This window comes from Megalobrama amblycephala, linkage group LG13 (assembly GCF_018812025.1).
Source record: "Megalobrama amblycephala isolate DHTTF-2021 linkage group LG13, ASM1881202v1, whole genome shotgun sequence".
NCBI classification, from domain to species: Eukaryota; Metazoa; Chordata; class Actinopteri; order Cypriniformes; family Xenocyprididae; genus Megalobrama; species Megalobrama amblycephala.
The window spans coordinates 41,585,254-41,612,372 of NC_063056.1; the positions used below are offsets into that span (position 1 = coordinate 41,585,254).

The following is a 27,119-nucleotide window of genomic DNA, read 5'->3' on the forward strand; positions in this document are numbered from 1 at the left end:
GTTCAGATGAAACAAACCTTTCCTGTTGCAGTTTCTGCATTCATCACAATACTGAAATCATCTAAAGCTTTAAAAGCATGCAAAATCACCTTTTTTTAATGTTACTTTCTCCTAAACAGTCTGAACAAAGGAAAATTTGGATTATAGTGTCAAAAAGCCTTGCTTGTTTGTTTCACCCAATTCATTTGCAACTTAAAGAGGACCTATTATGCCTTTTTTCGAAGTCTTGGTTTTGATTTTGGGCTCTACTAGAACAGGTTTTCATGCTTTAACCTTCAAAAAACATTCTTGCAGCTCCTCTCTTTCCAGTCTGTCAGTAACGCTCATGTTCACAAGTTCAGTCATTATCATCATAGTTCAACAAGTCAGTGTTTCCCGAAACCAACGAACATTCGCAAACAGCATCGCAAAGTCGTGTGGTTGGAACGACAGCTGACTTGTTTGCATGACATGTGGACTTAATAAATCCTTATCTTGAGAAAGGTCTTTTAGTTTGTCAAAAGATTTAAAGCACCATTTTAAAGAGTGTGCGTACGTGCTCTAGTATGTAAGAACAAGCTTATGATTGAATCTGGAAATAAAGCAAAATAACGGAGAAAAATTAGAATTAGTCCTCAGATGCCATGTCCATAATAATTTATAGCAAAAAATCTAGCATTCAAGGGTTAGTTCACCCAAAAATGAAATTTCTGTCATTAATTACTCACCGTCATGTCGTTCCAGACCTGTCAGATCTTCAGAACACAAATTAAGATATTTAAATATGATTAAATTTGAGTGTTTTTTTTTTTTATCCTCCATTAAAAGCAACAAAATTATCACATTCTATGTCCAGAAGAGTAGTAAAAACATTGTTAAAATAGTCAACGTGACTGCAGTGGTTCAACCTCAATGTTATGAAGAGACGAGAATACTTTTTGTGCACAAAAACAAAACAAAAATAACGACTTTATTCAACAAATTTGTCTCTCCCCTGTCATTCTGCTACGCTATTTTCATTGCAGCGCTTTCAGGTTCTACATCCGAACGCCGAAGCTGTTCACGTGAGCAGCACGACGCATGCGTGTGATGCTGATGCAGGAGCCGGCCACCATGGAAACGTGTAACAGACTGACAGGGAAGAGGAAAATTTGTTGAATAAAGTCATTATTTTTGCTCTGTTTTTGTGCACAAAATGTATTCTCGTCACTTCATAACATTAAGGTTGAACCACAGCAGTCACGTTGACTATTTTAACCATGTTTTCTGGACATTGAATGTGGTAATTACATTGCTTTCAATGGAGGATAAAAAAAAAAAACTCTCGGATTTTATCAAAAATATCTTAATTTGTGTTCTGAAGATGAATGAAGGTCTTACAGGTGTGGAACGACATGAGTCTGAGTAATTAATGACAGAAATTTTATTTTTGGGTGAACTAACCCTTTAATTCAATCTCAAACTGATTCATTAAAAGACGTTATGAGGTCATTGTGACGTCACAATATGGTTTCGGGAAACTAGTTGATTTCTTCAACGATGTTAGTTAAGCAGCGGGTTATGTCGTTGTATGGTATTCACAGAAAAACCCGGCCAATTGCTACTCAAAACTAGCCCTATCGTGTTTCAGGAGGGGTACCCAGTAGAAATCGCGTCCCGGGGGGGTAAAATCCGCATATTTTGGCGGGGTTCCCCCTGATTTTTTTCATGCTCAAACAGCAACATTACATGCCAAAGAAAGATGAACATGTAAAAAAGCAGAATAGGTCCTCTTTAAGTATCACATATTTTAATAAACAAACAAACCTTTGCTTAAGGACAATTAAAATACTTTAATTTGCCTGTAGTTCACCAAGAACTTTTCGAAAGCTCTCCACACACACGTCACCAACAGGATGTCTCGTGGACGCCAGCTTCCAGGCTTCCTCAAACGTCTCCTCAGGAATGTTGAGACCCACTTTTTGGAATATCTGTGCAATCTATATGATATGCAGTATACCTTTGATCAACATGTTAATATTAACCGGTTTGTAATAATTGTTTGGCCAGCCTAAACCACCTTTAAATCATAAATTAACATTTAAAACCCACCTCTTCTTTAGTGCGAGGACTAAAAAACTCTTCTTCGTGGACTCCGTAGAGGAAATGCAAAGGGGGGTGCAGCAGATAATGTGCTGTCGCTTCGTCTCCGTAGTTTGTCCTGTCGCTGACGCGTTTGATACGAGGAGCAGGTAGATCGGTCCGTACTGTTGGAACTCCGTATATGTGATAATCTATTCATGGGAAGAAATCAGAAGAAAACTAGTATGATGAACAAATAAACATTCCTCAAAAGCCCTCAAATTTAATGAATTATATATATATATATATATACACTAGGTCAATGACGTGACGGGTCATTTTTTTTGTCCAAAGGCCTTAATAATAATAATAATAATAATAATAATAATAATAATAATAATAATAATAATAAACAGAGATATGACATCTAAAGCATGTAAGGTAGTACAACAAGATCTCTTTTATTGAATCCAAAAGGTTTTAATTATATTTTGCTACATATAAAGGTATTTTAAAGATTTTGAAGTGTCAAAAGGTCATTCGGTTTAACCGTCCAAAAGGCCAATACAGCCATTTCATTTATGATTAAAATATCTTAAAATGTAATAAATGTATATATTTTTTATTCTGGCATGATTTTATAACATCATATATCAACATAGTGCAAAATGGTATTAAAATTATGTGTAGAAGTCATTGTTTTGTTATGAGAAAGAATGTCCAGAAAAATGAATTTTATTGATGTCATTTGGAGTAACCGATATAAAGGGACCATTTTGGATCAAGTCATGTGGTCAATATCATGTGACAGGATGTGACATCATTCAGACACCTGCAAAGGACCACATGGTCATGGTCTCTCTCTTAACCATTTGATAAATTCATGTTTTCACTTTCGCTCATACGCATGTCCCGAAACATCAGGTCATTCGGTGCAACCGCTATAAAACATGGAAAATGTTGTAATATTTTAAAAACTTGTACTAAATATAAAATGTTTGATTGTCCTTTTGCTAGATATCAGCCTGTTAGCATTGTTTGAAAATATTGTCATTCGGTAAAACTGAAATTTTGGTTAAACCAAATGACTTTTTTGGTGACAAATTGTGTCCATCTTGTAAAAAAAAAAAAAAAAAAAAAAAAAAAAAAAAAAAAAAAAGACAAAAGCAGTGATAATTAATTATAAAATCCACATAATCTCATTGTTAACACTTAATAAAACTAAATAAATTAATTATATATCCAGTATGTGTTCATCTTGATATATTACTAACAATTATAAAAGTTATTCTTAGCAAGGTGGACGTTTTTACAATTATACTAAAAGTCCTTTTACTTGCAAAAAAAAAAAAAAAAAACTAATAAAAAAAAATAACTATCAATCAGGCATCAGAATGCATGTAGTATATTGTATGCAACATGTTTGATCATGTTGATAATTTAGAGGCCTTAGAAATTTAGGTTTTATAGTGTTTATCGAAAGCCTGGAGGTTGTTTAGGCAGTTTAAAGAGATTCAAAGGTTTTGTGTGCGACTTACTGGCAGGGGAAGGACCACCTACGACAGCATTGATGAGAGAGGACGAGGTGATGAAGTCGTCCTGCACAGTTCTGGGTCTGGACAGAGTTTTTGGAGTCTTCCTGCTGCTTCCCACCTCAACAGGTTCCAGATCTTCAGCTCTAATCAAAGGCTTCGTGTCGCTGGCTTTCTGGAGGTCTGATCGCTGCATGTTGGCCGGGGCTGACCAGGCCATGCGCTCTGAAGGGTACAAGCCATACATTAATATCTGAAACACGCTTTTTCATTGTCTCCCATATTTTAAGCCTTGAACCCAACCATTTAGCTCAGAGATGAATGACAGATTTAAAATTCACCTCCTGTGAGAATTTTCTGCTCCACCCTGTTGATTGGCATTTTGTCTTTCCAGTTAAGAAAATTGGAAAACTCCATGAAATCAATCTGTCCGTCTTTATCAACATCACAGTAATTCATGAGCTCGTCGAGGACCGGGTCACTGATGATCATATTAAACCGGTGGCAAACGTCCTTCAGATCCTCCTTATCGATTTTCCCTTGACCCTTCTGCAGCATGAGACAAATCAAAGAAAACCTTTATAATGCATTATAGATAAAGCCTTTAATGCCCCTTTTTTCAAGATGTAATATAAGTCTCTGGTGTCTCCAGAATGTGTCTGTGAAGTTTCAGCTCAAAATACCCCACAGATCATTTATTATAGTATGTTGTATACCCATTTTTGTGGAAAAACTGTTTTCATGCATGTGTCTTTAAATGCAAATGAGCTGCTGCTCCACGATCAGGCATAACATTATGACCACCTTCCTAATATTGTGTTGCTCCCGCTTTTGCTACAAAAACAGCCCTGATCCGTCGAGGCATGGACTCCTCTAGACTGTGATGCTCTGTGTATTCTGACACCTTTCTATCAGAACCAGCATTAACTTCTTGGGCAATTTGAACTACAGAAGCTCATCTGTTGGATCGGACCACACATGCATCAATGAGCCTCGGCCGCCCATGACCCTGTCGCCGGTTCACCACTGTTCCTTCCTTTGAGCGCTTTTGATAGATACTGAACACTGCAGACCGGGAACACCCCACAAGAGCTGCAGTTTTGGAGATGCTCTGACCCAGTCGTCTAGCCATCACAATTTGGCTCTTGTCAAACTCGCTCAAATCCTTACGCTTGCCCATTTTTCCTGCTTCTTACATCAACTTTGAGCACAAAATGTTCACTTGCTGCCTAATATATCCACCCACTAACAGGTGCCGTGATGAAGAGATGATCACGTTCACGTCACCTGTCAGTGCTCATAATGTTATACCTGATCGATGTACATGCAAACACCATATAAAAGTGAATTTTGCATAATAGGTCCCCTCTACATAAAGTGTTACCATAAATGCTTTTCAGCATGCTTTTCTTCAGAAATAAATGGTATGGCATGCCCTAATTCCTAACTACACCAATACAACTCATGCAATGAGAACAGCTTCTGACCTTGTCATAGTATCTGAATGCTTCTAGTAATGAGCTGAAGTTCTGGTAGTTGGACTTCTTGAGGTGCTGGCGAACAGCGCTGACCAGCGTTCGCTGTCGGTCTTTACCTTTCAGGTACTCGCCAGGTGGAGTTTGATGCAGAAGATCACCTACACCTGAGAAAAAAAAACAACAGGAAGAACTACTGTTTAGATGGATGAATCTCTCAAAACTGGTCAAGAACATACCTGGATCATGTGTAAGCCCCTTAAAGAAATTGCTTGCCTAAATATAGGCTTCATTTTATTTATTTAAAACACTATGAATGTTCATTTCGGACTGATTACAGGAATGTCCGAGTTGAAATTCCACAATGATGTATTTCACACTTAGAAAGAACAAATCATAAATTCTCTACAATACTGGCTGCTAATTTATTTCTGACATATCAAACTCAGAATGTGACAGACGACTCAAATTACCAAAGCTGTCAGGTTTCATCAAGACTCCGAATGTGTGATCACTGGGAACGTTTAATGTCTCTGCAATTCTATAAATTAATGCACAGACAGAGAAGATGATTTACACAGTGGCAGAAACTATGAAAATGTCATTAGTATTTAACAAAAATGCTCTTAATCATGACTTACGGATCATGAACTTTGCCTGTTTGTGGCTGAGTCTTCTCTCTGAAGTCGTCGCAGCGTTTCGAAACTAATTTTGCGCTGTTGTGCCTTAAGACATGAGGATTAATTAATTGTTCATTTCTGATAATGTTGTCATTCACAGTGTCATATTAGTTTGTCATTAAGAGTTTATTTAGAAAATTTTCAATGAAATATGAATTGCCATTATAAACTGAATATTCATGCATAATAGTTGTTATAAAACACTGTTACCTTTCTGGAGGCATAATTATATCCTAAAATATATTGATTTAGCTATAAATATTTTCTTTACCTATATATTTCTCTCATACAGTATGTAGAGTGTGTGTGTATATACAGTACCAGTGAAAGTCATTACAATTTTTTAATGTTTTTGAAAGAAGTATCTTCTGCTCACCAAGGCTGCATTTATTTGATCAAAAATACAGTAAAAACTGAAATATTTTTACAATTTAAAAAGACAGTTTTCTATTGTAATATATTGTAAAATGTAATTTATTTCTGTGATCAAAGCTGAATTTTCAGCATCATTACTCCAGTCTTCAGTGTCACATGATCCTTCAGAAATCATTCTAATATGATGATTTGATGCTCAAGAAACATTTATGATTATTATCAATGTTGAAAACACCATTTTTGTGTAAACAGTGATACAATTCAATCATTTGTGGTAGGATTAAAAAAGAAAAACAATTAAAAAAGAAATTAATACTTTTATTCATTAAGGATTTATAATGTTACAAAAGATTTCTATTTGATAAATGCTTTAATAAAAATGCAAATAAATGCTATTCTTCTGAACTTTCTTAAAAAGTATTGCCATTTCCACAAAAAAATGAAGCAGCAAAAACTGTTTTCAACACTGATAATAATCATAAATGTTTCTTGAGCAGCAAATCAGCATATTAGAATGATTTCTGAAGGATCATGTGACACTGAAGACTGGAGTAATGATGCTGAAAATTCAGCTTTGATCACAGGAATAAATTACATTTTACTATATATTCTCATGAAAAACTGCTATTATAAATTCTAATAATATTTCACAATTTTCACTGTATTTTTAATCAAATAAATGCAGCCTTGGTGAGCAGAAGAGACTGCTTTGAATGTATTACAATTTCTATAAATTTTAATATATTAACATTTAAATTTACCTGAAAATAGAAATAATTTAAAATCAACTCAAATTAATGCAAAAAAAAAAATTCTATAAAGCAAAAAGTAAAGTTACGGTGCATGTGTATGTATATAAGTTTACATTAGTGTGTCACTGGGCCAGTGGAGAGATCTGGAGATGTTTCTCCCATCATTGTGATGAGGTGTAGGGACACCAAACCTACTTTCTCTCCCATAGCGACTCCAATTGTACTTCCTGTCCACACGCTCTCCTGCAACAGCGAAAAGACAAATGCAGTCAGTCTATCTTCATTTTCAGAAGCGATGCCAAAATCAACACAGGAGAAAAAGACTTCAGTTTGAAACCAACTAAAATGCAAAGTTACAGACCTTAGTCAGAGTAGCAGCATATTTAATTCACACTTTAGTTTGATGCTTCTGTTGACTAATAAGCAAAGTCCCTTTGTTTAAGACAAGTCATTTCACTCGGCGGCCATCTTTGAAACGCCTCTCTGGCATCCTGGGCATCATGCAATCTCTTTGAATGGGGAAACATAATATTCTCCAAAGCTCTTTGCCAACCTTACGATTAAATTTCATATTTGAAATCACCAATGAAATCTAACAACAACCGGCTCATAAATTTAGTTTCTAAACGCTCGAATCATGACAAAAAAAAAACTATTTTTCAGGCTGGATCAAGCTAATGCGCATGCGCAGACCTAAATGCGCGTCTCTTCGGAGGCGCGCGTCTGACTGTTTCTATAGAAACCGGTGATTCTAACGGCCGCTGAAGTGACGCGATGACTTTACCAGTCGGCGATTGGCTCTTATTTAGAAGGCGGGACTTATTCCGCCATATTGCGCGTTAACACTTTCTCCCATTCAAAACAATACGAGTGACACGTCTTGTGTTATTCTATAGTCTTTGCTATAAGTAACTTTGCACCTACACATCAACTAACTCTCAGAGTATTAGGTGTAAGTAGAATAAGTTATAGTCAGAAGAATGAGGAGCATCAAAATCAAGTGTTACCTTGCATTAAATTCAATATTGCGTCTAACCTGACTAAGGTCCATAAACCAAAGACCGAGACCCCTAAACGGGCTAATAACTGACCTACAAAGTATGAGCCGTGTGAGTGAATATAGAGCTGATGTCCCTCGTTTGCTTCCTTCTCCACCTGATGAGCAGTTTTGGGTGGATTGATGACTTCGCCACCATTAGAAACTGCATTTAAAAGAATTCACACTCTTTTTAAAAAAACTATTATTGAGTGGATTCATGAGCATGCTGGTTTCACTATCACTCTTACACTGGAGCGTTGTGACACCAAAAGCCGTTTTCTCAGGGTCAAGCCAGCTTGGTAAACCAGAGCCTTGAACTTGTGACCTTCCAAGAGGTGCTTTCTGATTGATGGTGACCTCTTGAAGCTGACGCAGCCTCTCTTGAAAGCGTGTTTTTGGTGCGGGGTTAATCACTGATCCTGCCTAAAAATCCATACAAAGCACAAAAAACACATTTTCCCTGTTATAAAATGTTCCTATATCTATTATACCTGAAATAAAGACTAATGCGCTTTTAATTGAAAAAAAAAAAAAAACATTAATTGGAAACATTAATTCAAAGTTAAAACAGTTTGAACATCAAGCATTAAGAACAAATACAGTCACATAAAGAATTTTGATTTGACATGTCTTACATTAATGGATGATTTAGTGTTCACACCATGGACTAGCGTGCTGGCAATGTCAGGATCATTTGCTTTTCCATGGAAAACCCGAACTGTCCCAACGGGTGGCCGAGCAGAACTGACAAACTTCCTCACCACAGGTGGAGTTACAGTCTATATAAAATAAATAAATAAATAAATAAAATACACACAGTATATATATATATATATATATATATATATATATATATATATATATATATATATATATATATATATATATATATATATATATATATATATATATATATATATATATATATATATGTGTGTGTGTGTGTGTGTGTGTGAGAATATCATCAAAAAGTTTATTTATTTCACTAATTCCATATAAAAAGTGAAACTTGTATATTATATTCATTCATTACACACAGACTGATATATTTCAAATGTTTATTTCTTTTAATTTTGATGATTATAACTGACAACTAAGGAAAATCCCAAATTCAGTATCTCAGAAAAGTAGAATATTGTGAAAAGGTTCAATATTGAAGACACCTGGTGCCACACTCTAATCAGCTAATTAACTCAAAAACACCTGCAAAGGCCTTTAAATGGTCTCTCAGTCTAGCTCTGTAGGCTACACAATCATGGGGAAGACTGCTGACTTGACAGTTGTCCAAAAGACGACCATTGACACCTTGCACAAGGAGGGCAAGACACAAAAGGTCATTGCAAAAGAGGCTGGCTGTTCACAGAGCTCTGTGTCCAAGCACATTAATAGAGAGGTGAAGGGAAGGAAAAGATGTGGTAGAAAACAGTGTACAAGCAATAGGGATAACCGCACCCTGGAGAGGATTGTGAAACAAAACCCATTCAAAAATGTGGGGGAGATTCACAAAGAGTGGACTGCAGCTGGAGTCAGTGCTTCAAGAACCACTACGCACAGACGTATGCAAGACATGGGTTTCAGCTGTCGCATTCCTTGTGTCAAGCCACTCTTGAACAACAGACAGCATCAGAAGCGGCTAAAGACAAAAAGGACTGGACTGCTGCTGAGTGGTCCAAAGTTATGTTCTCTGATGAAAGTACATTTTGCATTTCCTTTGGAAATCAGGGTCTCAGAGTCTGGAGGAAGAGAGGAGAGGCACACAGTCCACGTTGCTTGAGGTCCAGTGTAAAGTTTCCACAGTCAGTGATGGTTTGGGGTGCCATGTCATCTGCTGGTGTTGGTCCACTGTGTTTTCGAGGTCCAAGGTCAACGCAGCCGTATACCAGGAAGTTTTAGAGCACTTCATGCTTCCTGCTGCTGACCAACTTTATGGAGATGCAGATTTCATTTTCCAACAGGACTTGGCACCTGCACACAGTGCCAAAGCTACCAGTACCTGGTTTAAGGACCATGGTATCCCTGTTCTTAATTGGCCAGCAAACTCACCTGATCTTAACCCCATAGAAAATATATGGGGTATTGTGAAGAGGAAGATGCGATATTTCAGACCCAAGAATGCAGAAGAGCTGAAGGTCACTATCAGAGCAACCTGGGCTCTCATAACACCTGAGCAGTGCCACAGACTGATCGACTCCATGCCACGCCACATTGCTGCAGTAATTCAGGCAAAAGGAGCCCCAACTAAGTATTGAGTGCTGTACATGCTCATACTTTTCATGTTCATACTTTTCAGTTGGCCAAGATTTCTAAAAATCCTTTCTTTGTATTGGTCTTAAGTAATATTCTAATTTTCTGAGATACTGAATTTGGGATTTTCCTTAGTTGTCAGTTATAAATCATCAAAATTAAAAGAAATAAACATTTGAAATATATCAGTCTGTGTGTAATGAATGAATATAATATACAAGTTTCACTTTTTGAATGGAATTAGTGAAATAAATCAACTTTTTGATGATATTCTAATTATATGACCATATATATTATATACAGTATATGTTACTATCACAAATGTCATGTGAATGACCCACCCTTGGTGTAATTTCCTGCAGACAAGACTTAGTTCTGTCTCCTACTGGAATAAGCTTCCCTGCCTTTAAGTGGAAATGAACATACTGAGCATTTTGTAATATTTGTTGCATAACAGTCACTCATTATATGATAAAAGATCAAAACTTCTGAGAAATAATTAGTCATACCGCGCGGATGGTTGGAAACGCGTCTCTGCGTCTGCGGGTGGATGTGAGACTCATGTCTACAAACTCACAGGTTTATTTACAGCCAATTAACCATTAAAAGAAAAAGCAACAGCTTCACAACAGCAGCGTTTGTTTACCTTCCGTTACCTGACAACGCGCTGAGGGAAACACTGCGTCAGGCTGACTGACGCACACCTGTCAGAAAATCTCTCTTTAAAATAAAGCTCGTTTCTTTGGTATTTGTTGTAGGGATATAAAATATATAGATTAATTTTAGAATAGCAAAGCCGACAATGCGTTTTTAACTTGAAAAAGCTCGGAAATAAATACATTTTTGTTTTGAAGGAGGCTAAATCAAATCCTTTGTGATTTAATAAATCATTTCTCAAAGGCTTAATAAATACTACATATATTAAAAAATACATGACTGTTCCAAAACTTTTAAATTATTATAAATAATTATACAAAACAACCAAAATTATAAAGTACTTAATAATAACAACAACAACAACAACAACAACAACAACAACAACAACAACAACAACAACAACAACATAATTACATTTTAAAAATCTTTACGCAAAATTATAACCCATAGCGTTATGAAAATAAAAATATTTCTCAGAAGCCTTGTTGTGATTGGCCTGTTTCTCTCCAATGCGTCTGACGTCAGATCCAGTCATCCGATCCGTCATCATCAGTTTCGATGCAAAAGGGGAAGTTGGGAGGAACCGAGAGGAAGGTACGAGTCTTTGGGCTTTAAACATTTGTACTGTTATAATAATTTGAGTGTTTCGGGCTTTGTTTTTGATATAAACCACACAGCTGTGCAGTTCTTAATGCTTTTCTGGCTTTTTAACAGTTTATTTATGAGATGTCACGCTCAGCGGTGTGTGTACGCGCAGAGCGCGCGGCCTGTTTTTCTCTTAGCATTAGCACCTTTAGCTTTCGGGAACCATTTGAACAGGAGCATCTAATAAAACCTGACAAACCCGATAAAGTACAGCTGAGAAAGTCGGAACACGATTGTCATTGAGCCGTTTTCATGTGTGTATTAGAGAGAAAGAAAGTGAGAGAGATACAATATCATTAGCACAGTTAGCATCACAAGCTAACAGGCAGCTCGAGCTTGATGTCACTAAATACATTTTCCATTTAAATAATTCAGTGATTTTATTTTATTATTCCTCTGAAATTGAAGTTACTTACTGACTTGTACAGTAAACACAATATTAGCCGATTAAAGTCTGCTGCGTTTGTTTTGAACAGTCAGGTGATGCTACACGTCAAACAAGTCATATTTTATCAAAAATGTTTCTTTTAATCTGAACATCTGCTATTAAATCTAACGTTCAGTGTATATAAATGTTAATTTATCATCTTTTTTTAAGTTAAAAGTTAAAAGAAGCGATCACAAGTGCGGTCTGATCATGACAGATCTGTGTTCTGCATTGTCACTCTGTCTCATGCTTTCTATATTACATAAGATATAAACATAAGATATAAATGTAAATTTAAATAGATAAAGCCTAGTATATGAAGTAGACATTGGGAGTCAGTTAAACAGAGAGGTGAAGGGACTTGGGCTGTGTTTGAACAGCATATTATCATACTTTCCATACACATTATGGATGTTTTCTGCATGTACAGAATACCCGAATCACTTAATATATTTTTGTATTTTACGTTTTTTTGTACTGTATATTACTATGGAAAAACACCTGAAGAGTATGCAGCAAAAAGTGAAACCTTGTGCGTCCATGTTACTTGGCTCAAAAATTAGAGGAATAATAAGAAGGAAAACGAAAACACTGGGATGCTGATGATCTAAAGTGAAAGTGATTTGTTCACTTTTTTGCCTCCTAAAAAAGAAACTATTTTTTTTCCTGTGGATATTGTTTAAGGCTTTTTCTTTCCTTACATTACTACAAAAAAAAAAAAAAAAAAAAAAGTTGGCAGTAACCAGTGCTACTAAAGCCGATTTCCACCACACACAAAAAAAAAAAAAAAACATTATGAGACAAAAAGTTTAGAGTATGACATGGTTGAGACTTTCTTATAATTTTTACTTTTGTGGCATAATTATTAGGGCTGGGTAAAAAAATATCGATTTCTGGATTTTAATCGATATTCAATTCAATTCACATTTATTTGTATAGCACTTTTCACAATACATATCGTTTCAAAGCAGCTTTACAGAAAATGCATGTCAACATTACAATTTAAAGAATTGATTAATTAATACGAACCGATATCGATTCTTAAATCCCAAGAATCGATTAGTCTAGTCTGTTTTCAGTTGATGAATGAGCAATAAATTGAAAATCTTTGTGCTTTGTTACTTTTGATATGAAGCAAAGTCTCAGATTTCAAATGACGTCCATCTTATTATGAGATTCAGAAAATAAATACCGTTTTGGCGCTGTTTAATGTGGCGTGACAGATCGCTTTAGCGCCTCATGTGATCATCCTCTCCTCCGCTTTAATACCAGTTACAGCGCCAAATAAACATGCATGAACATCTGAAGGTATGTTAAAATATACAGTACAACTTACTGAAATCAGTCTCGTGTAATCGCTCAATCAGTGCTTCAACCTCGGAAAGACATCAATAAAACAGCTTGTACACGTAACGTCACATTTACCTCAGAAAAACATATTCAGTGACCATAAACTCATTAGTCAGCTAGAAAAGTGCTCTAGAAAGATAAATATAGTTATGCACCGTTACATATTCATTATAATGTTCTTCAATATTTAATGCATGTTTGAATAAATCAGTTATGACAGCCGTGATTTAAATGTTTATATTTTAAAAAAAATAAAATAAGTAGAAATATGATTATGTAATTCTAAACTTTATTTATAATAAAAACATCATTGAGTGTAATTGAAGTGATTGTATATAAATAAGTTAATTTAACCTTCAATATTATTATAGTAGTACCAGCTGACTCTCATGTGTAGTTTATTTTTCCTCTAGAAAATTAGCCATGTACTGTAACTGAAATACTACATCCAAAATAATCGATATCGAATTGAAAGCATGTGAATACTAATCGAATCGAATTGTGAAAATTGTATCAATATCCAGCCCTAATAATTATGTTTTTTTATCTCAAAGCATGATTTTTTGGAATTAGGCTTTCATATATACCATATTCAGTATGTAGTAATCTTGTATGTCATTCCCAGCATGACTTTGGTTTTGTTTGGAGACCGTTTAAGGACACAAGACTGGCGTCACTGGGTTTTGGGGTCAAAGCACAATGGATATTTAAGGCTTAACAAGAGTGGCAGTTCCTGAACAATGTCTGTCGTCCATCGTTTAGTCATGTGACTGCATTGGAATGGATGTAATTAACGGCATGACGAACTACACAATAGATGTTCTTTCTATATCAGCTTATAACCAGTCTCATATATTATGGGGTCCTGAAGATCTGGGTCTCAACTTATAGGATGCAAGCATATCTGTTTCACAACTCACCTTTTTTTGAACAATCACAAAGCCCTAAGCAGATGTGCCATGTTTTTAGTTATTTCAGAATATGGAAAATGGCATATTGTTACTTATGATCCACCAGTGTTATCCTCAGGATGTACCACATTTGAAAAACGAGAGCCGACTTTACTGCAGTGTTTAGTTCCCGTCCTGCTCAAACCTCAGGCTGCATCTCCAGCAAGCAGGAACAGACACCTCTGATATATTGCATTACTTAATAATGTTGTTGTGACTTCAGGAGTGATAACTAGATTATTGTTTGTTCCCGCAGATCTGGGAGTGACCGTTTGAGAAGCACCTCTTGACTTCAGTACAGGAGATTGGGGCTTTTAATGGTCATGGCAGGAAGAGGTGGAGCAACGAGACCTAATGGGCCGAACAGCGGCAACAAAATCTGTCAGTTCAAACTAGTGCTCTTGGGAGAGTCTGCTGTGGGGAAGTCAAGTCTAGTCCTTCGCTTTGTAAAAGGACAGTTTCATGAGTTTCAGGAAAGCACAATAGGAGGTAAGACTTCAATTTCTGTGTGTATAATAACTCATATCTGATGTGGTTAATACACTTATGGATGGGCAGTATGATTAAAATCTAGGGCTAGACGATTAATCGAAAGAACCTCTAACCAACGTAATTTGCCCATGTCGGTTTTTTAATCCTGTTAATACTTCCCCTTAAAAACATACTACCGTGTGTGTAGCCATGTGACTCCGCCCCGTCCAGTCAGTGGCATGAAAGCAACATGGGGGTGAACGCTGAGTCAACACACAGCTACAGCTTGCGTCTTCTAGGGGTGCAACGGTCCAAATTGCTCACGGTTCGGTTCGCATCACGGTTTTAGGGTCACGGTTTCGGTACGGTTCGGTATGTGCTATGTTCCGGGAAAATAGGACTATTGTCTAAAAGTAAAGAAAATAAGAACAAATAATCAAACTACAAGCAACAGCACAAATAAATACAATAGAGCAAATATTCAAATAAAATAAACAGGGTTTTTCAGGTATCTAACAGTAGTTTTCAGGTACAGGAAATTGATAAAGTAATCAAATATAAAATAACACTGCATATTATTTTCACTATATAAAATAAATAAATAATCATTGAAGTTACAAAAACTATTCAATCAAGAGAAGCGAGTGATTTATTTGTCATTTGTTGTTTAACATTAAAAACAGACAGCAGGAATATTTTTTTTCCCTTTAAGACATGCACAATCCAGTACGTATACTGTTACACATACAATGTCTTTCTCGACTATTATATGTTCACTTAAGACATAACCGACTATGTTTGCTAGGATAGTCATGTTGACATAATTTTTTTATGAATTTGCACAAGACTTGAAAGAGAACTCAGTATTTGCTAGGGGTTGCACGACTACTGATTTCTGCTAGTCGATTTCTTATCAAAACAATACTCGAGTTACTCGACTACTCGTGGTTCATGCTACTGTCATGTCTTTTCATTTAAATACTACTTATCAATAAATGTTTATTAATAGCCTAATGCAACAATTATAAGTAAACACTTAAAACATAATTATGACATTACATATTGTAATTTTCATGTAACAGAGTAAAGCCAAATAAAGCCAGAGATACTGTCAAAACAAAAGCACCAAATATTGGCAATATTCAGAGCATTTGGCATTTCCAATTAATGTAGGCCTGTTACATTCTTCTAGTCTATTATTATTACTATTAGATTAGGCTACTTTCATTATTAAATTAATATTAATAAATTTGCCCTGCAATAATTTCATAGCGCATCACATAACTGACGTGCTGTGAGGATAATAAAAGATTAGGCTATTAGCTCATCTTTGAAAATGTTTTAAACTTTTTTAGGTCTATTATACAATGAATTATAGGCCTATAATTAAAATTATTAACAGTCTATAATTTTTCCTAACACTGACCGCAGTTATCAATGAAAATTAAGAGCTTCAAGCACCGACTTAAAAAATACAACCTCTTTAACATGAAATACTATTATTCTCATTTGTTTCACTATATATGGGCCACAAGAAAAATGATGGAATAAATTAAGACCGTTTTATACTGTTATCAGCATTTTATTTTGAAATCCGTCTCTGAGAGAATATGGTCCGTTAATGCAGCGTCAAACAGCTCTGTCACTTTTTATTTTCACTTTGAATAGCCCACTGACCAAGGTTAAGCTTTCACCGGCATAACTCTTGCGCAAAGTTTGCACGTTGCTTTTTGTGTGATATCCAGTGGCTCCCCTTCTTGGTTTAAAACAGGAAGATTTACAATATTGTGAAATATCTCTTTTTATTTTAATGAATTTATGGTTAATACACGCTCGAGTAGTCGATTGTTTCCGACAGCGCCGACTAGTGGTTGAAATAGTAGATCTCTCGACTACTCGACTAGTCTATGCAAGCCCTAGTATTTGCGCACTGTCTGAAATAAGCGTGCATGTTTCGGATGAGCGCACACAAATCTTCTCACAGCACGCACGTGAGTTCTCTTTCGCGTCTTGCTCTTAAATGTTTAAATCAGCAAGGCTTAAATGAGTTTAGTTAAACAGATAGCAACTTTACTGAGAACCGTTGCACCCCTAGCTTCGTCACTAAACTTTGTCAGTTGTATGTGGTTTAAGGTTTGCCAGTTTGGTCATTCAAGCTACCATGCTCGTGCAGCTGCACGAACACTAATACAAACAGTAGCTGCGCAAACCGTGAAGATCGCACGCACAGAGAGGAGCGCAGACACTAGTTGTCAACGCTGTCCTGCGATTTATCACTAAAGTAGCTTAACTCTATTATAGCATACATTTTTCAACTTTTGAAGGAACTATTTACAACCCACAGCTCCACAATTAATAGAGAGACGGTATAATTCACACACGCAATCGCTCTCATTACGTACTGGTACTGTGCTAATTTATCTTTATCTGATTTACAACGAGCAGAAATCTGTAAGAAATGTTACAAAGCATAGATAAAATAACTGCTGAAAGTGAGCTGTTATGTCAGATCACTCTTTCAATAGAAAAAAAATATCCCACCTTTAATAGTCAAGCATATTAACAGTACAAACCTTGTCAGTGAACTATGAAAAAACAGAAATAAAATAATCGTTCATTAATCGTAATCGAGGTAAAATTTTCAATTAATTGAGGTTTTGATTTTAGGCCATAATCATCCAGCCCTACTAAAATCTTATATTACGGTATACGCACGAGGGCTGCCCCCTAATAGTTGACTAATTGTTACTGCGCGACATGGAGGCGCCGGCGCGATCACTTGCATTTTTCCTGATAACAGCATCATTTTTGGTCATACAGATAATGGTAATACATCATTCAAAACTGTAAAGAGGAAACAAAGAAAACAAACAGGATGCGCTTTCTGCCGTCTCGGTCTCCCTGAACAAACAGGATGCACTTTCGATACGTATCTCAATATTTTGAAATTTTTTTTTTTAAAAATTAAACATTCAAATAACAATTTATTTCCAAAACATTAATAATTTTCAATTACTTTGTTGTACATACAACTTCATAAAGAATTTACAATATTTCAAGATTTAATTGAATCTTCTGTATGTAAATTAACACGACTAAGTGTGTCACTGCACAATAAAACTAATTTTAACATAAAATTAGAATGGCTGAAATCTAAGAGAGAAATTCTTCATTCACCAGAATAAAAATGTTCATAATTCTGAACCTGAAAATATAGAATTATACTATACATATAAATAACTTCACAAATATTTCCCCATTGCATTATTATACATTATATTCAGAATTAAATATAGAAGTTTAATGTAGTACTGTTAGTGAAACTCTGTAAAAAAAAATTATTTTTTCTAATGCAGTACACTCGTGCTTTCAATGCAGGCATTAACTGAATCTCTTTTACACAGACAAGCCACCTGCACAGATTATACACTTACATGATAAGAATAAACAATCTAGAATGCTTTGAATCAAACTATCAAAACTAAAAATGCAGTATGGTGAATTAAATTATGCTTTTACTTTGAGGAGAGCCGCTCCAGCACATATGTGCTTCAGATTTTCAGAATTTCTAATTCCCAAACTTTATTAGCTCATCCAAAAATTTAAATTCTCTCTTCTTTTACTCGCTTTCATGTTGTTTTCGCATGTCACACACATTTGAATGTTCGTGTTTACTACAGTATGTGCGTCGTTGTAAATCTGTTCATCATATGTGTGACCCTGGACCACAAAACCAGTCACACGGGTATATTTGTAGCAATAGCCAACAATACATTGTATGGGTTAAAATTATCGATTTTTCTTTTATGCCAAAAATCATTTGGATATTAAGTAAAGATCATGTTCCATGAAGATATTTTATACATTTTTTACCATAAATTTAAAAAAAAAAAAAAAAGTATTTTTGTGAGTGGATATGCATTGCTAAGGACTTCATTTGGACAACTTTAAAGATGATTTTCTCAATATTTAGATTTTTTTGCACCCTCAGATTCCAGATTTTCAAATAGTTGTATCTCGGTTAGGGGTGTAACGATACGCTCAGGTCACGATACGGTACGTATCTCGATATTTTGAACAAAATGAAACTGAAATTCAAATAAGATTTATTAAAAAAACATGAACAAATTTCAATAATTTTCCTTGTTGTACATACAAGATCACATTTCAATAAAATAAATAAATATAAAATTTTAATAAAAACCTTCTGTATTCAAATTAACAGTTGAATAGGGCTGTCTGTCACTGAAAAAAAATGTTAAATTTAACATGAACTTAGAATTATGAATAGGGGCCGTTCACATATCGCGTCTAAAAACGCGTGGAAGGCGCGGCCGCACCGCTTCTCCTTCTTTCCAAAGCGCTTGCGCTCCCGTGGCGTCGGTCGTTGCTATGCAACCATGAACTGAGCTCTCCAAGAGGATCAGGATGTTTCTGCAAAGGATAAATGATTTCTAGCCCTTGCATTAGTTTTACTACGAGATATATTGATGGAGATAAGATATAAAAACCACCATGTACAGCTATGATTAGCTGTTCGGCTGAGCTTTTGATGTTTTGTTACGGAAAGGCCATAGCTGATCGGTTGATTCTTCACACATGACCTGCGGTGCGCTTGCGGCATTCTGAGAAGTTGAGAATTGCATGCGCGTCGCAACCGCGTTGATCCCATTATGAGCGCGCCTGCCGCGTGGCTACATTTGAAAATAATAACTGACTTGCACGTGGAAAAGACGCAATATGTGAACGGCCCCTAACTTAAAGCAAAGCATCGCAAGCGTCTTTTGCTTTTCTGTGAGCACAGCTGTTGCTCTGCACTGCGGTGAAAGAAAGCCACGACTTTTCTCACGCGACCATGCAAGAGACTGACATGAGAAACGTTTAAACCTGCTTGCAAGATTCAATGTGTGCCCGAAACACTTACTGAATTAGAGAGCTGATTGAGACACACCATCTACGATAAATCGTTACACCCCTAATACTTATAGTAATTTAAAAATGTGGTAGCATTGGATCTGGACAGGAAGGATAACTCTGGGAGTTGGAAGGGGTGTGTCGCGATTCTGCCTTCTCACATCGCGATACAGGTTCGTGGACCTGCGTATCGCGATTTCGGTTTCATATCGCATATCGTTACAGCCCTAATCTCGGTCAAATATTATCCTATCCTAACAAATACATACATAAATCAATGGAAAGATTATTTATTCAGCTTTCAGATGATGTATAAATCTCATTTTCAAAAAAATTTACCCTTATGACTGGTTTTGTGGTCCAGGGTCACATATAAAGCCATCGTGTCTCCTCAGAAGACTTGGATTAGATCATTCAATTTATTATTTTTTCAACGCCTTTTATGACCCTTATTTAGATTAACTAAAATCTTATAGTTAGTTTTGCTGGTGCTTTGCAGCGAGCTTTATGTGCGCTTGAGCACCTAATATATATATATTTATTAAACGCTCATTATGGTTTAGTGTTCTCCTCAGTATATATTTAAGTAATTAAATTAATATAAACGTGCGATTAGTGGACTGATGTCTTAAATGAACGACTAATAGTCGACTAGAAATCAACTATTATACACATAAAGCCCTTATACACACACACACACACCTTGGTAAAGCAAAATGCCGCCCAGCCATAATTACAGTCAGTTACTAGATGGCAAGATCTGACCCGTCTCTGTCCTCTCTCCACTAGCTGCCTTCTTGACTCAGACAGTATGTTTGGATGACACAACAGTGAAGTTTGAGATCTGGGATACAGCTGGCCAGGAGCGCTACCACAGTCTGGCCCCAATGTATTACAGAGGAGCACAGGCGGCCATAGTGGTGTATGACATTACGAATGAAGTGAGTCCTAACATGCTCTGTTTACTCTGCAATTTAAACAAGGAATCAAAATGTTCTCTTTTGAGGTTGTACTGTAACTCAACACTTCTTCCCATGTCCTAAAAGAGCATTAAAGCTGCAAAAACGGCTTGATCTAAAATCCTTTTAGCAAACCTGCATGTGAATGCAGCAAAGTGGTGTTTCTCATTTCACAGGCAAAAAGTGTGTTTATGTAGATACAAAAAAAAAAACATCCCATTTAATTCTACAGGTCGGCGAGAGGATGGAAAATGGTTATGAAAAAACGAAATTATCACTTACATAATAAGTGGACCCGTCGGGGAGAAATTTAATATGAAAAAATGTATGATATGACCCCTTGAAGCATGAATGAGTGAGCGCTGAATCCAGAAAATGCTTTATAGAAATGCATGTTTTTTTCCTTTCCTTTCAGGAATCATTTGCACGTGCGAAAAACTGGGTGAAAGAGCTTCAAAGACAAGCCAGTCCAAATATTGTAATAGCTTTGGCTGGAAACAAGGCAGACCTTGCCAACAAGAGAGCGTTGGACTTTCAGGTTTGTGATGTTTGAACAGCCACAGAAGAGCGGACGCTTCCTGTTGGCTTTACAAATGAGATGTGGAACTGTTTATAAACAAACAAACAAACATGCCGTGCAGACTGGACTTCCAGATGCTTACAGCTGTCTGTTAAGAGTCTGAAACCCTGCCTTTCTCTTTTTTCACAGGATGCACAGTCATATGCGGATGACAACAGTTTGCTGTTTATGGAGACATCGGCAAAGACTTCAATGAACGTGAACGAGATTTTCATGGCCATTGGTAAGTTATCAACTAGTTTGACTGACTACTTTTGTCAAATAGTTATAGTATAGTTATAAATAGTTATATTAGCCACTAGGGATGGGCGATATTATCGTTTGCGATAAATACCGTTGAAAATTCTCCTCACGATAAAAATTTGTCTCCTCGCGATAATTACGATAAGTCTAGTTGTTGACGTATTTCGTGCGCGACCGATTCACTGTTCACGTGTGGAGTTAAAACAAGCATGACGAAAGACGTGAGGCTGAGGAGCAGCTTGTTGTTAAGCGAAGAGTTCCCTTCACAATTTGGAACTGGTTTGGTTATAGAAAATCAGATGTGGAGCAAACTACGGTAATCACTATAAACAAATGTTCAATGAATGAGCCGTATGTCATTCACGCCATCATCACCCGGGTTTTGATAGCGCGCGAGTGCAGGTGAGACCTGAACATCTCACGTTGCTACTGTTTAAACTAAACTCATTTAAACCTTGCCAGTTGCCACTGCGCCACCGCGGTCGTGTGACATATATGTATGAGGTCGCGTTAACTGTTTTTGTTTTTTAGCAATGACGGAAAAAATGCACCGTCCGTCAGATTACTGAGGCTGATGTAGCTTGTAAATGTAATTCCCACCCCTGCCCAGTAGGTGGTGAGCGCGCTCCAGTGTGGCAGCAGAGCGCGAGTTCAGTCTCCAGAATAAAATGATGCGTTTGATTACAAGCACTCAGTTTAGGTATATTTTATAATAATAAAGTTATGATACTTATACTTAAATAATTCAGTTTCTAATCCAGTTCGTTTTGTTTTAAATGGTTTGTTTTCTTATTTTTCTTGCTGACTAATGACCATCAAGTTTATGGTATATATATATATATATAAAATTATCGTCATTGGTATCGTTATCGCAATAAATACCTGAAATTATCGTGATAATTTTTTTAGGCCATATCGCCCATCCCTATTAGCCACACACTGTTGTTCAAAAGTTTGGGGTCAGTAAGATTTTTAATGTTTTTGAAATAAGTCTCTTCTGCTCGCCAAAGCTGCATTTATTTGATCAAAAATACAGTAAAAATTCTGAAATATTATTAGAATTTAAAATAGCTGTTTTCTATGTGAATATATTATAAACTGTAATTTATTTCTGTGATCAAAGCTGAATTTTCAGCATCATTACTCCAGTCTTCAGTGTCACATGATTTTTCAGGATTCTTTGATGAATAGAAAGTTCAAAAGAACCGCATTTATATGAAATGGAATCTTTGTAACATTATAAATGTCTTTACTGTCACTTTTGATCAGTTTAATACATACTTGCTGAATAAAACTATTAAAAGTAAAAAAAAAAAAAAAAAAAAAAATACCGACCCCAAACTTTTGACTTGTAGCTTATTCATACGGTATGTATGAAATATTAGTCATTTCCTTTGAAACATTCTGTAGTAATTTTTGTTCAGTTTTCAATGTTTGATTGTGAACGTGTGCTGTATTGTGGAACATTAATGTAAACAATGACTGTGCACCTACTTTTTTGACTGTGCCATTAAAAATTAGAGGTACAAAAATGTTAGCATGAGCCTAGTCTCGGGTTGTTGCGCCTCATGTTTACGGGTGTTAAAATGTAAAATTGATGAAATCTTGTAGAATTCAACCTAGAGTTGTAAAAATTTCAGTACCGAAGTCAGTACTTTTTAAAATGAGAGACTAGCATGAGCCCTTCAGGGCCTACCCTAAATTTTGTACCCGGGTTTCACTCGTGAAAATGTCACGTTTTGGATGTTTTTGAATGCCATTTCAAGTTAACTTGCAAACATCATGAAACGTCGCAGCATTTCCATAATTTTTCCATTGTTTGTCTTTGCACCTTAGCAAAGAAACTACCCAAGAATGAGCCCCAGCCTGCAGGTGCCAACACAGGACGCAACAGAGGTGTGGATCTAACAGAAACGGCACAGCCCACGAAAGGCCCCTGCTGTAGCAACTAAACGCCGACGGTCCTCACCTCCTAACCAACCGCATCACATCTGGACATGGGGCTCCTCCTTCCAAACCTTGCTCCTTGGATTAGCTAAAGACTCTGTATAGCTGGGTTTCTAATACTTTTTTTTTTTACTTTTTATTTTTAAGAAAATATATGTAAATCTGCAGTCTACTGGATGCATGTATCACTACAAATGCTAAATACACATTTTAACTTAATTTAGCAGGAGAACAAGCCTGGTTGAGAGAGAGAGAGAGAGAGAGAAATATTGAGTGTGTCTGTATGTGTTTAGTATACCTGATTACCTTATAAACAGGCCCGGGCGCAATCTGCAGATGTTTTTCTGCGAAAATAGAAGCTATTATTGGTGGCTAATCAAATTAGTCAACATATTTAATAAACCCCATAAATGCATTAAAATTCTGTGGAAATCAGCATGCAGATTTCGTGTGGGCCTGCTTATGACTCAATCAGATTGAGAGTTTTAAAACTGCTCAAGAAAAACCAGATCCTCCACCTGCTCCATCAGCAGCCGGTGTAAAGTTTGTTGTAGTCTGGATGCAGTAGCTTCTTGTTCTAGTTAAGCATTCCTCAGTGCACCTGCTGTGCGCCACATATGGCAGTATTGCCATGATGATAATGAAATATTGCATCCATTACCAGTTTGAGCTTGTAAAGTAGCAGGGGGATCTATCGAATGAGTTGGAGAATCGATATGGTCTTTGGGGATAAAGAACAAATCAAGGAACGCAGTCAGTAGAACATCTTCAGCCTTTTGTATGAATTATAATTATTAGGGTTGCAAAGGGGTGGAAATTTCTGGAAACTTTCCATGGAAAGTTAAGCTGTGGAATTTTGGCAAGTTGGAAACTTGAACAAGAATTTATGGGAATTAATTGCAAATTTGGGGAAACTATCATACAAATATAAATATAAACATTTTGTTTGGTGAAAAAAAAAAATTTAAAATTACATTTGACTAATTTGAGTAGAACTTTAATCAATTCTTTTATTGAACAACAAAAAGCATGAATGTTGAATAAAATAAACATTATTACAAAAAAAAACTCCCATTAAAATGTGAAATTCAAGCATTTTCTCTCAAGCTTCTGCATTTTTCCTCTCAATCCTCGACAGCTCTGCAGTAAGTAGTGTGCTGTATGCATGTGATTGAGGAACGCACAGGGTAGAAATTTAACTGAATTTGCGTTAAATCTGATTGTTTTAACCAAATTAAGCTGCAAGATGTTTTCCACTATATTCAAGTTCCCTGATAACCTGCATTTTTTTAAATTCCAGTTTATTCCCATTAATTCCCATGGAAAATTTACAAATTTAAAAATTTCCAGAATTTTGCAACCCTAATTATTATTAATTGGGACTGTATTCTCATCTCTGTGTTATGCTTATGAACTTAATGTCAGGCCCATATGGAATCTGTGCATTTGCAAATGTGTTCAATCGACTACAGGCTTGTAGCCGAGCACATGATAAACTAACCAAAGTATTTAATTTAAAAAAAAAAAAAAAAAGCAAGGGAAATTAACTCTTTCCTCGCCAGCTTTTTTAAAAAAAAAGTTGCCATTTTTGATTTTCATGGCCCCCAGAATATTTTGTTGTATATCTGAACATACAATATAACGAAAGAAAGACAGAACAGAGCCTCTGCTTTTATTCTAGCTATTCTGTTTTTCTATCAACACTTGAAGAATGTGGGTAAGTTTCATAAAATGGCAACATTTTAAACAAAAAGCTGAGAAAAATCACGTATTTGTCAAAGACTTCTTCCGGATCGGATTCAGAACATTTATCAAAACATCATCCATCAAAACCCCACAGTCGCTTCCTCTTCATGGGTTCGACATTTCATTCAGTAGGGTTGCAGAATTCAGGGAATTTAAGGCTGGAAACTTTCCATGAGAATTAACAGGAATATTTGGGAACTAACGGAAATTAATGGGAATAAATAGGAAATTTGAATAAATGCTGTTCTTTTTAACTTTTTATTCACCAATGAATCCTGAAAATGTATCACAGGTTCCAAAAAAATATTAAGCAGCACAACTGTTTCCAACATTGATAATTGAGGATCAAATCAGCATATTAGAATGATTTCCGAAGGATCATGTGACACTGAAATGAACGTGCACATAACAATTGCTGCAATAAAAATATATTTTACATATTAAATTAGAATTAATTGATGCAAAACAGAAATAACTGTTAATTCATGTTATGACCAAACAAAATGTTTATAATTATGATACATTTCCAATTAATTCCCTGTTAAGTTTCCAAATATGATTATTACCAAAGTTCCCGTGGAAAGTTTCCAGAAATTTACCGGAAACTTTCTGCCACTTTGCAACCCTAGTAACTTTAGACTGTTTCAATTTTTACGCCGTTTGATGAGCGCGATAGATTACATGTGCGTCAGCAATGCTTCTATCGCTGCTGCTTCTTCGCCTGTGTTTTAATCTGGAGATTCTCTTTCAGAAGATGCGTAATAGCGCCCCCTACCATATAACACCAAAAACATGGATTGCCGGAAAAACTCGTTGATGGCGTGGAAAGAGTTAATGTGTAAAATTGTGTTGCCATTTATATTCTGTGTAAATTTCGTGTGGGCCTGACAATGATCAATTAAAAACACACAAAAAAAAGAAAGAAAAATATAACTTCAGCATCTCAAACATGTCCAGGAATCTTTCCCTGCAGTTTTTGTAGTAGTCATGAGGTAGTCATGAGCAAACTGTCATCGCCGCCTGATTATGTCAGTGATGCAGTGCAGTTTTGTGTCGTCACATGTACTCTGAGGACTAAAGGCGTGTGTTCGCAGGCAAATTTAAATGATATGTGCCTTCGAACAAGACATTAAAGTCTATGTGAGGGCCTTTGTTTCAAAACATGACTTTCTTAAAATGTTTCATGTGCAGAAAGAAACTCATTATTTAGATTTGCCTGCCATGACGGACAGTAATTTGCACACTGTACAGCCTCCCATAAATCCTACTACCAGTCTGACGTTTCTTTTCACAGAGAATCATGTTTGGTGGTCTTTTTAAATGTATGTAGTGTTATTAACAAATGAACTTGACATTTAGTCAGTGGTCTGTCTTGTACCTTCTCTCAAAATGCTCAATGTTTTTATTTCTAAGAACCTATTGAATTGCACAATTTTGAGTTGCGTTTTTTTTTTTTTTTTTTTTTTACTAGTTATAAAATTGTGGCTGCCTGTCGTATCCAAAATGATTTCATCATGGACTACAGTGGACTTTCTAACACTCCTGAAGTACCACAGGTAGCTGCGGTCGGTGAACTAACTGGCAGACGTTCAGTAATTCAGCAGTGTAATGCATTAACACTGAGGGACTGATCGATTTTTAATGTCCAGGTACTAGTACATTTCCAATAAAGGGGGTGAATTGTATACATACATGCTGTGAATGTTCCAGTTCTGTACATGTCTGTTTGTTACATGCATGTTGAATATTAATGCTGTGTGCAGAAACAGGGGTTTAATGCTAGACATGAAATAATGTTTGCTTTGAGGGGAAATGACCCAGTTTGAGGAGATGTACATGAAGTTCCCTCAAAGTATTTTTAGTTGAACTCTGCCACAGTGAAACCCTGAATATTGTGATGAAACATGAACCATCAGCTTTTCCAGGGTATGTTTCCTCACAACAATTCCTATGATATTTTGCTTTAAGCCTGTAATATATCCTGCTATTGGCGCAGAAATGACACATTTTAAGTGTTTTAGCCTGACATGTGAAATAATAGGCAGATTATATATATAAAATTTTTTACACACAGACAGTATGGGTCAAAAGTT

The 27,119-nt window shown here is 36.0% G+C and overlaps 2 protein-coding genes across 2 annotated transcripts; one reads left to right on the forward strand and one right to left on the reverse strand.

Annotated features, from left to right (window-relative positions):
* Positions 1-1,748: 1,748 nt before the first annotated feature.
* efhb (EF-hand domain family, member B) lies at positions 1,749-10,804 on the reverse strand. The gene is made up of 13 exons (XM_048152315.1): positions 10,647-10,804; positions 10,479-10,541; positions 8,529-8,672; positions 8,142-8,316; positions 7,946-8,056; positions 6,968-7,097; positions 5,689-5,772; positions 5,521-5,588; positions 5,060-5,214; positions 3,914-4,121; positions 3,579-3,797; positions 2,071-2,252; positions 1,749-1,958 (listed from the first exon to the last, which is right to left on the reverse strand). Exons 1-13 carry the CDS (start codon positions 10,698-10,700, stop codon positions 1,812-1,814), a joined length of 1,740 nt encoding a protein of 579 aa, XP_048008272.1. The 5' UTR covers positions 10,701-10,804; the 3' UTR covers positions 1,749-1,811.
* Positions 10,805-11,292: 488 nt separating this feature from the next.
* Positions 11,293-25,265, forward strand: rab5ab (RAB5A, member RAS oncogene family, b). Its single transcript, XM_048152316.1, has 6 exons — positions 11,293-11,388; positions 14,423-14,655; positions 20,341-20,492; positions 20,926-21,048; positions 21,220-21,313; positions 23,170-25,265. Exons 2-6 carry the CDS (start codon positions 14,484-14,486, stop codon positions 23,283-23,285), a joined length of 657 nt encoding a protein of 218 aa, XP_048008273.1. The 5' UTR covers positions 11,293-11,388; positions 14,423-14,483; the 3' UTR covers positions 23,286-25,265.
* The last annotated feature ends 1,854 nt before the right edge of the window (positions 25,266-27,119 follow it).